General features: G+C 43.2%; 2 protein-coding genes across 6 annotated transcripts in view; one reads left to right on the top strand and one right to left on the bottom strand.

Moving 5' to 3' along the window:
• Nucleotides 1-3,299: 3,299 nt before the first annotated feature.
• On the bottom strand, nucleotides 3,300-9,262 carry PIERCE2 (piercer of microtubule wall 2). Of its 2 annotated transcripts, XM_059714693.1 has the most exons (3): nucleotides 9,153-9,262; nucleotides 7,911-8,048; nucleotides 3,300-3,861 (listed from the first exon to the last, which is right to left on the bottom strand). In XM_059714693.1, exon 3 carries the CDS (start codon nucleotides 3,850-3,852, stop codon nucleotides 3,499-3,501), a length of 354 nt encoding a protein of 117 aa, XP_059570676.1. In that variant the 5' UTR covers nucleotides 3,853-3,861; nucleotides 7,911-8,048; nucleotides 9,153-9,262; the 3' UTR covers nucleotides 3,300-3,498. The 2 variants fall into 2 exon arrangements, with proteins under 2 accessions (XP_059570676.1, XP_006276931.1); XM_006276869.3 differs by lacking the exon at nucleotides 7,911-8,048 and having other exon boundaries at nucleotides 9,153-9,259.
• A 163-nt stretch (nucleotides 9,263-9,425) lies between these two features.
• The window catches only part of CCPG1 (cell cycle progression 1), a 44,883-nt gene continuing 43,620 nt past the window's right edge, over nucleotides 9,426-10,688 (top strand). For all 4 annotated transcript variants that reach the window (XM_019477466.2, XM_006276871.4, XM_019477464.2 and 1 more), the window contains exons 1-2: nucleotides 9,426-9,506; nucleotides 10,217-10,298. The gene's annotated coding sequence lies outside the window, so the exon portion shown is untranslated. The remainder of the gene's footprint in view (nucleotides 9,507-10,216; nucleotides 10,299-10,688) is intronic.

Here is a 10,688-nt window from a genome sequence, read left to right as displayed (position 1 = left end):
CATGCATTAAATGTCTCTAACCCATTTAAAAAGCTTTGTCATTTGTTAATTGACTTGACCAAAAATATCTGATATGGTTTTAATTTTAATGGAAATAATGTTATTTTAAATGGAAAAATAGCAAGTTGCTGTTTAAATATATCTGTATAGCTTGTAATTTTATTATGGTGTTAAATTCTATGATGTTCTTTATGATGGACTATTTGAGGAAATCAGAGTCCTAGATCCTGGCCCAAATTATTCCCTAATATAAATGCAGCTTTATACATTACTAATTTGAGGGTAAGCAGAAATGTATTGATTTTATTGGCAAGCATTCAGACAAGTTACATTTTGTAAGTAAAAAATGGGGAACTGGCTAAGGAAAAAGGATTGGTGACAAAGGCTTTAAAGTTAACAGTTAAAAAGTTGGGTAGCTACTGGTTCACACATTTTTCCATCATCCCACAGTTAGTAGTCTTGCAGTAAAATATCTACCATGGTTCCATTGCATCAGGATTCCTATGTGGACATACCAGTTTTTTGAGGGTTCTTTTGTCTTTTTTGGCTTGGAGCTAGTCACTGTGACATTCTTTCATTGGACACTGTTCAGGGGAAACTGGATCTTACAAAAGGTTTTGAAAAAGTATACTGTGGTCAAGCTAGAAGTGTTTCATTGTGAGGCTCACAAACCTATAATGAGCAAAGCACTCACTATAATAACAAAAGAGAGGTCGTCAATGGTGAGCACATGTTGGTCGTTAACACCTTGGTAAAGTAGGAGGAGTTTGAGTTAAATGTTTATCTTTACTTGAAATAATTCAGGAAAACACTTCATTTACGTGGTGAAGTCCTGGCCCCACTGGAATAGAAGAGACTTCTGCCCCTGGTTATATATATTGTTTTAATGGAGCCAGAATTGTGTATGTGGATTTCCAGACCTAAGTAAATGTGTTTCTCACCTCCTGACAATTTTGCCTGGTGAAACCAATATCTGTCTATTAGCCAGTGGATTAGTAGAGCATATTTTTAGAAAGAAATCCAATTTGAAAGAAAATAACTTTAAAATGCTACATTATTGCAAAGGAGTTCTTGTGGAAACTGTTAAGATCTCTCTTTGGGTACTAGTCTAATTTTGGGTTTGTACATGAAGTTTCCATTGTGATCAAGAGGAGATACACATGCATATCTCAGGGGAGGAATTGGCTCCCCCTATGGGCAGATTCAGATTTGTGGTGATGGGGATGCAGCCACATTCCTTTGGGAGGTGTGGCCATGTGCAGTGAAAAAAGCTCACTATACATGTACCACACTGTTGTTGGTGTATGGCTGCAGCCCCTCCCTGTGACCCTGGATGCTGCTGGCATATCACCAGGGGTTCTTCTGGGAACTCTGTATATGTTGTGAACTCCATGAATTGACTGGATAGCTGGCAGGGTCTGACCAGTCTCCCTGCATTCAAGCAGCTCTGGAGCCTGCTGCTGTTTGCTCTTTTTTGTCCTCATACCTCACAACAAATTGAGCAGCAACGGAAAGGAGGAAAGGGGACAAGGAGCAGTGGCATAGCGCCTCTGGAGCTGCATCAAAGCAGAGGTTGCTGGCTGCTCCTCCCTTCCTTTCACATGCTGCATTCAAGGTGTGGGGGAGCAAACTGCTCCTGAGCTGCTTGAAAGCAGGGACTCTGGGCAGACCAACTAGGGAAATTATGGAACCTACAAAACGTGTGGAGCTCCACTGCTATTCGTGAATTTCAAGAGCTCACTGCACATGTGGTGCACAGGAAAAGGGGGTTGCTACTGTGCCACCATACCCACTCTGGATCCACCCCTCCTTCCACCCTCTAATATGAATTTGGCTGCTAACATGGCACGGACATGTTTGCTTAAAATCTGTGTGTAGATAAGAGTACTGATAATCTAGTGGCAACATATATACTTTTCTTGTTACTTTTCTTCCTTGGTGTCTATCCTGAAGCCTCAAGAGCAACCTTTAAGAAAATTTGTACTTTGATTATACACATAAGTACTCTTTTAAGCAATTTTCTATAATTTTAAGATCATTTCTGTATGAGGATGCAGAGATGCTATTTCTCACTTCTCTCTTGAAGGTGCCCGTGTTGCATGCTTGACTTTATTTTGAGTTGCTAATTTACCTACCACATACCAGATCACAAGCAATCTACCAAAGACCTTATTTCTTTGTTATACGTGGCTGTGAAAAAGTGGTAAATAACCTTTCTTGAGTGCTTAATACTCAGCTAAGTGGCAACAGTTTTGAATTTTTGCGCTTGATAAATTTAGTGTTGGGGAACCGATGCGAGAAGGCCCAACCTGTCCTTAAATCTACCTCTGGAGCTGCTGGCCATGGAGCAGATGGTTCTGTCTTAAAGGATGGTGAAGCAGGTGTTGGTAGGATAAATAGTACCTCCCAGCATTCCTTGTGTCTATCATCTCTAATGAAGTGCTGTGAGTATGTGCCAAAGTTTATCCCAGTATTTGCAGTATTGACTCATTTTCCTTAAAAGTAGTATTATCTCAGTTTGAATACCACTTCTTTGGGACCTAATGATACAGATACTGTCATTCACAAGATATTATCTGGCTGAAATATAAAATTTATTGTAAGTTGTTTTTTTTCCCACCACATCATTTATTCCAGGTAGTGAATACTTTTATTTCCAGAGCCTGTTTTAGATGTAGTCTTTTAAACAGATTTTATTTCTAATCTGAGGAATAAATCAATCAATTCTAAACCAAACCATAAATCAAACCCATCTCTGTTTAAATACAGAAATTCAGTGCTTGTCATTTGCATAGTTAAACAATACTGTACTCTTCAACCTAATTTGTAGTTAGCATGGGAACTATATTGTAACAGTAACTGCAGGTTTAACATTTGTCTACTATAAAATCTCAAAGGATAGTTTGAGTAAAAACTTTGAGGTTAGATGGCATCTTCTCTCAAATAGCTAGGAAGCAGAATGCATAACTTGCCTCTGGACGCCTTATGCAAATTGCTCATTTCTCCCTACTCCTATATAGTATTCTGATAGATCAAAGCATCTACCCCTGACCTATGAGAAATCATCTTTCTGTGCTTTCTCTAAAATGTCAATGGAAATCTGCTGTATGAAGGGGGAACAACTTTTAAGTTTCAGCTTCCTTAATCATTGAACACGTGCAGAATTAAGTTCAGAGTAAGTAGCATAATATACTAAGACTGAAGGTGAAGAACCAACTTATTAAAGGACAACCTGTTTACACCAAAAGGATGTTGAGCCATATTCTGTATTTATACCATTGTCCTACAGGGGGTGCAGATCAAGTTAAATTCAAGAGTTTTTTATTTAACATTTGTATATTTCACTTGAATGCAGAAAAAATACTCGGAAATAGTCACTTACATTGTCTCCATCTTATCTGATACTATTAATAAAATAATTGGGTATAATAAAAATAACAAGCCAAATCTAGAAGGCTAGTCTTTCAGCAAATAAAGGAAAAATTCAGGAACACAATTTTACAGAGTATGCTGCAGGTTTGGGTAGTCACAGACCCTACTTTTGTCAATGGCAGTGTTGATAAAATTGTGTTGTCGCAATCCACAAGTTAATAGTTGTTTTGAAAATGTTTGAACTTTTGCATGGTATTTACAGGGTACCATCTGTGAGGTAGGTGGTATGGCACCATATTCACTTGAAGTTGTTTTAAATAATAAAAGCTGAGGTTTTGTCAAAAAATTATTGGTAGTTAATGTCTTCGGGTCCAACATGCAGGAGAACACAGGATTGCCAGGATTTGCACAGGGAGGCAGTGAAGCAACCTTGGCTTTCTCCATTTCAGAACTTGATGATAGCTTCTCAGCAGAAGTCATTTTCTTTTCCTAATTAAGAGATAATTTTAATGAGTTTCATTTCTGTATAAACACAGAACCAAATATTTCTGATTTATTATTAAGACACTGTTAAACAATCACAGATAACGTTCGATATGTCACAATACACTTAAGAATATTATTTTACTTTGGGAAGAAAATGTGCTTCTACAACAGAAAATTAGAATTTGTTTACTTAGTGCACTGAATCTAGTTTCTGTAGTGTTATCACTATTTAATATTTTGAAATATTTAAATAATATATTTAAAAGGCCATGAATAAGTAAGGTTATTCAAGTGAGTATCATAGCAAAAAGAGGGTTATGCAGCATGTATCATCCCATGCTTATATTCTGACTCATTCTTTGACTTTGATAAATATGTAAGACCTTTTCCTAGTGTATTTGATTTTGCGGTAACTGCTATGCATAGATGTCTACCAAACTCTTGTTAGTATTAGCCTTCTTGGTGACCGCAGCGGTGTATTATGGGTTCAGTAAAGTAATGCAAAGTTTCACTTGCACTGGGGGAAAGAGGTTGCTACCAGTCTAAATATGAGTGTTAATTATGTATATGGGAAAAAGGGGCAGGGCAGAATTTTGCAAAGCTCTGACCTAAGTTTTAAACTTGCTAGTAAGTGTCTTGACTCCAGCAAAGTATTTTAAATTAATCTAGGAAACCTTACTTGCTGAACTAGTTTCTTATTCCATGAACTAGAAAGGGTAGAGGAGGGCTTGCTTCAAGTTTCTTTCTCTGGAGATTCTTTTCTGCTAACACAATAGGGAGAGAGAGTAACGTTTTTTTTCAAAAGAAATTTTAGAGTGAGTGGAGGACTGCAAGCACCTTTTAAAATCCTGGAATTTTAAAAAATGTCATACCTTTCTTATTTTGTTCGATATAATTTGACTGGCAAAGACTCCATTCTAGTGTTAAGAGTATGCTATACAATCAAGGAATCGCAGTTCATTAACAATAACTAGTAGTAGCTTAGGAGATGGTGGCTGCTGTCCAAGGCACCTGTTAGCTTTAATTGCAGCATTTAATAAACTTTTATTTATTTCTAGTATTCATGTATTTTCCCTTCTCAAATAAGAAAATTGAAGAGGATAGGTTTAGTTATTGAACTCTGGAATGACTCTTTTCCTTTGAGAGAGAAGTTTAAGATGGAAGCTAAATTTTTCTATGTTGTCCATAAGTCCATAATAAGCTGGCCAATAAGCTTTTTATTAGGCATCTAGGAGACATACTGTAGATTAGGGGTGTCAAACCTTTGGCCATGCTGTCTGGCCCTCATGGCTTGTAGAGGGACTGGGAATTCAGGGGCAAGGTCATGGCCAAACTTGGGTACGCAGCCCTGCTGGAGATGCAAGTGAGGAGTGTGATAACTCCCACAGCTAGCATGGTGTCTGGATACATCCTGCTACGAGTCCTGCAGCTCAGATCTGGGCCAGGGAGCAGGTGAGCTTGACACCTGCTGTAGATCCTTTTTTATGGGAAGAAATATATTTCTATACAAGAAAATTAGAAGGAGTGTGTTTAGCTACTGGACTAGATCCAGAGTTCCAGTTTTGGATCAAGTTCAGAGCATGACAACTGCTGGAGGTACTAGTCCTTAAATGAGGTGTTTAAAGCAAGATTACATCTGGCTGTCATTGGTGGAAGTTTAAAGACCAGGCCATATTTGGGCAGGGGTGGGAGGAGTGTGTGGGCGGGGAGAACTACCTTGCAGCATGGGGATCTCCGGGGTGGTACACATGGCAACAGCACGCACTACTCAAAACCAGACTGTAGCTGTCCAGAGTCGCGTTCCAGCTGCTGACCAGGTTTCCTGCCTCAGCTGCAGCCCTGGAAGCCCCCCAGAACCACAGGGAAGGCTGCTGGGACCAGCATAGTTGCTGGGCCTAGCCTTCCCTACCGCAGCTGGGGCAACCTGCTGTGTTGCCAGAGTGTGCATGGCACGGGCATTCCCTGGGGACAAGTAGCAGCGGCACAAGGTGCGTCACTGTTACTCGTTTCTGTGGAAGCAAATGTCTGTGCCTGTCTGGTTGCACCCGATGTGTTGCTAAAACATCCAGCTTCATTAAAACAGTCTAAGTCAGTGGAGAAGTCATTAGTGTATATGGTCAAAACTGTTGTCTGGAAGAATGACCATAAAGTTGAGAGCCAGGACATGAAATGCTGTCTCTACTTTTGGCTTGTGATGTAGCTCAAGTCAGCTTCTTTGGCTAACTTTTGACTCTTTCTTCATCTGCAAAAAAGGATGTTAATATTACTCAATTAGTTCACAGTGCTGTTGCAAATATTAGGCCTTTTCTACACTCCCAAGTAGCTCTTTTTCTGCAATCTATAAATGGACTGGTGCTCATCCCTAAGTATAGAGACAGAAAAAATGAAGTTAGCATATTGCTTTATTAGTGCAGCCAACAGCCTGCAGGGCCTATAGTGCTAGTGCTAATTGTTGTTGTTATTAATGTTGTTTTGTCTCTTTTTATTACTATGTTGGGGCTAATTCTTGGTATAGACAAAACCTTCATTTCTATGCAGTGCTTTGAATATGTCAAACACTATACAAACTATTCAATTATAGGCCTAAGAGGTGGTCACCTTTTATTTCACAACATTGTTCACCATCAGTTTTTATGAAAAGTTCATTGGGAAAACAACACTAAGATGATTGTTTAAAAAACTGATACTTATGACAACCGGATAACTCTAGAGGAGAAAGCATTGCTGAAATGTTTAAAGTCCAAACATTTCTTATAATATTTATATAAGCAAGTCCAAAGAGGGATATTTCTTCTCCCTAAGTATGTGTGTTTTAAGGACTCATTGATCTTTTCTATTTGTATAATCACTTGTTCTAGGGAGTCTAAATAAGTTGATATCAAGAAGAATTCTGATAGATGGTTTAGTAACTTTAAAAATTAGCTGTATGCTGTTTGTCATTTCCATTATTTGACCTAAAAAATAGACAACATATTTTTTTTAATGTTTTGTCTAATTGCTCAAGGGTGGCAGAGAGAATATCTGACTTTCCCCTGCAAGGTTTAATTTTTGGTGTTCTAGTCCCTAACATCAATATGTATATTTGAAAGGGGTGGGGAGAGTAACAAAGCCCCACTACTCTTCCAAAACAAAACTTCACTGCACACACTTCTGTCTGTGGGAAGAGGGTGAGAAAATAGGCATCATGTGATAGACATTAGTTTTATCACTTAAAATGCAACTGGAAGGTGCTCAAATACTCTCTATATGCAATTGGCAATAAGCCCATAATAAAAACTATGAAGACTTTTGTTCGTAGTTTTGATTAGTGCACACCTAGAGGTCACTAGGTTGGTAATGTGCTGGTTTCAGATTGTCACTTAGTAACCTTAAAAAAACACCAAACCAAAGCTTTTAAGGCAAAATAAAAAAGGATGGATTTAAGTGGGATCCTGTAACTTAAAAATTGAAACCACATTATTACCCGTTACTTATAAAATGATTAAAACTGAATTCACTTTCAATATCCCATTGACTTATCCCTATTCTTGTTCCTTTTAGCATTTATTTCAGATCAGCCAATAAACTACAATGAAAGTTGTAGTTTATGTGGCCACCTTCTGTCAAATTCTCAGAGCTGCACTGGATGTTTAAGAATACCTGTTCTTCAATAATGAGTCCATCTGAATCCCATTGCTGGTTGGTATGCAACTGCAGAATCTTTTAGCCATCTCTCAGGCTGTGTCCGCCCCACATGCCCTCTTGCCTATTGTGAAGGTATAAAGTGTGGAATAATCCCATTTTCCTCTTAGTTCTCTGGTAATGAGTTAGATCTTCTTTGTTAATTTGTTGTTTGTAGTTACTGGTTAGGGTAGCTGTCAGCTTTTGGTAAGTGTTTAGCTTGCTAGCTACCACAAACTTGTTTTGCACTGGTGCCAAGACCTGGGTCCAGTAGTGCAGTTAAAATCTCCAGGCTTTACAACCTGTCCTGTTTACAAGACTGCTATGCCTGCTAGTGAGGCACGTCCTAAGTATTTGTTTTGCTGAGGGGGGGATCCCATGTCTCCTCTCACCGTTTTATCATTAATTCCTTTTTGAAGCACTTGGGGATTGTGATGGCTATCAAAACTGTTCAATGCTGCTCTGATGAATCTGATCAGGTTATTCCTTTGTAGTAATTTCCTTCTTTGAAGCTGGTTTCCTCAAGTGTTCTGGTAACAAGAAAGAATCCATTTGCTGGGAGAGAAGATCTGCTGGCTCCCATAGACTCATGCTCTAAGGTGGGCACTGAGCCCTGTTGTCCAACCCACTTCTGGATAGTTAGTGCAGGAGTGGGTAATTATTTTGGCCAAAGGGCCACTTAGGGAGCTTTAGTGAGCTGTTGCGGGCTGGCCCATCCCCTCTCCCCACAACAGCTCTCTAAAACTCCCTAAGTGGCTCTGCCCCAAGCTCAGCTGGGCAGATGCAATGGGTCTATGGCTGTGAGTGGGCAGCGAGTGACATCTAGGAGTGGGATGGGTAGGCATGGCCAGGATGGGGATTGCTCAGCCATGGTCTGCTCCTTTGTGCCCCTGCGATGGGTGCTGCTGGTTCCATGGGCAGGGGTATGCGGGGGTGGACTGTGGCTCTGCCCCAGGCCCCAGCCCTGTTGCTGTCGCTGCCCAATGATCCCAGGTTCTCCATGAAAACTGGCCAGGACCCGCATATGCAGGGGTGTGTGGTTGGGGCCGAGGTCAGGCGCGGAGCAGCATCCAGGCACGGGATGGGCTGGGACTGGGATTGTGAGATGGTGCCAGTGTGGGGCTGGGGCTTGGGGCAGACCTGTGATCCACTCCTGGTATACCCGTGCCACAGCTGGGGCTGCCCCTTCCCCTCCCCTTCCCGCTGGCTCTGAGAGCCCCCCATGGGCTGAACTAAATCCCTTGGCGGTTGGATTCAGCCCGTGGATGTGTTTTGCCCACCCATGAGTTAGTGGCTACTGCTGCCAAAGTCGGAGGCCGCTCCAGCCAGTACTGGTCACTTATCCTGGTATTGTTACTCTCTGCCCCTGCCCGATAGCGGGACTGCTGTCCGTCCGGACACTGCCCGTGGCACCCGAGGTGAAGGACGTGAAGCCGTTTCTCCGTCTAGTCACTGGCACAAGCGCGCCGTCTGGCACACGGGGCTCGGCCTGGCCTGTACCTCAGGGTTTCTATTCGCTCTGCTCCTCAGCTGCTCTTTCTCCTCGGGACAGCCTCCGCTTTGCGGACCGTCCTCTTGCTACACTTGAAGAAAAGGCCCTTTCTGGAGCACCAGCCTTCCCCGCGCAGCCCTACCTTTGCCCTTGGCTGCTCCGTCTCGGCCCGCAGAGCGACTCGCCGTAGTATCGGGGCCGCCTGACCCCGGTCCCGGGCGGCGCCGCCCGGCGCTCGGGCCCCGCGCGCGGCGTTGCCATGGCGACGGCGGCGGCGGGAGCCGATAACGGCCCTTTGTTGCCGCCCCCCCGCTGCTCGCCGGGACCTGTAGTCTGCCGCGGGCGCGGGCGGCGGCGGGGCGCGGGCACCGGACTACGCGGGCCAGGGTGCTCCGGGCACGGGGCCGGAATGCGCAGGCGCCGCCGCCTGCTTGTTGTTTTGTGAAGGCGTCACAAGCCGCCCGCGCCGGCGGACAGCGCCGGGCCCTCCGCCCAGGTACTGCCGCTCGGCCCGGGGCGGGCGCGGGGGGTCTCCGGCGGCGGGGGCGGAGGCGGTGATGAGGGGGCGGGGGTCTGGGTTTGCCCCGCGCGCTCGCTGGCGGGCCCGTGTCGGCGGGCGCCGGGCGGCGCAGTGCTCGGCCGAGGCGGGGGGCGGCCTGGCGGGAGAGGGACCGCTTTCCCAGCGTGGCCGGCAGCGGGCGAGGGACGGGCGTCGTCGGTCACCTGCCTATTGCCTCAGCCGCTCTGGCCCCGCGCCGCTTGATCCGCCGCCGGCCCCGGGGGAGGGGAAGGATCAATACTCCCAGAGCACAAAGCCTGGCGCAGATGCTGCTGGGCGCTGGGTGACTGGCGGTAGCGAAGCAGCCCTGTGTATTCATGTGGTGCCTTGCGTTTGGATCCCCGGAGCATCGCAGCACAACAAAACCCCCCAAAACAGCAGAGCCGGGTGAAGTGGGAGGCATCTCTACAGAGAACCTGATCCGAGAAAGCAGGAAATAATTGACATTTGCAATTCAAAACCTAGGAATGTCAGCACCCCCATAACTATGATTGCATTTGGACTCTTTTTTTGCATAACAGGAGTAGGATTATTGTAAAAGAGAAACCTTATGTCCTAATGAAAATAACTGTACAGCAATATTATAAATAAATCCCTCCATAGTCATTGCTTAGTAGCTGATTTTTTCTCTGTTAATGTTCATTCAGGTGATTCTGCTCTAACAGATCTCGCTTTACGATGGAAGAACGTTGGCGTTTTGTTTAGCCTGGGATTTGTGCGCTCTTGGAGGTTGGTATTTCCCATGGCTCGGGGCCAGAATTTTGCTAAACTAGATGTGGAATTGTATACCTAATAATATAATATACTTGTGCCTAAAAATCAGTTCTATATACACATTATAATATAAAACTAATAAAATCTACATGCATTAGTAGCTAAAATCTTTATGGGAGTGTCCTTATTGTATACATTGGTAAGAGAGTAAACTCCTCTAAAAAGAAGTCTTCCATTAAGAAAATACATATTTCAGAAAATTAATTTTCTGATCTGCATAACTGAATATACCCAAGGTTAAGATTAGAAAAATGTTAAAAAAAATAAAATGTTCTCAGTTTACAGTTCCCTTTGCTTAGCTTAGATTTAAAAAAAAAATGTTTAATTTCCTGATTTTCAGGCATA

Source organism: Alligator mississippiensis, chromosome 11 (assembly GCF_030867095.1).
Source record: "Alligator mississippiensis isolate rAllMis1 chromosome 11, rAllMis1, whole genome shotgun sequence".
NCBI lineage: Eukaryota > Metazoa > Chordata > Crocodylia > Alligatoridae > Alligator > Alligator mississippiensis.
Note: the sequence above shows the minus strand (reverse complement) of the source record. Positions and strands in the feature narration are given on the sequence as shown.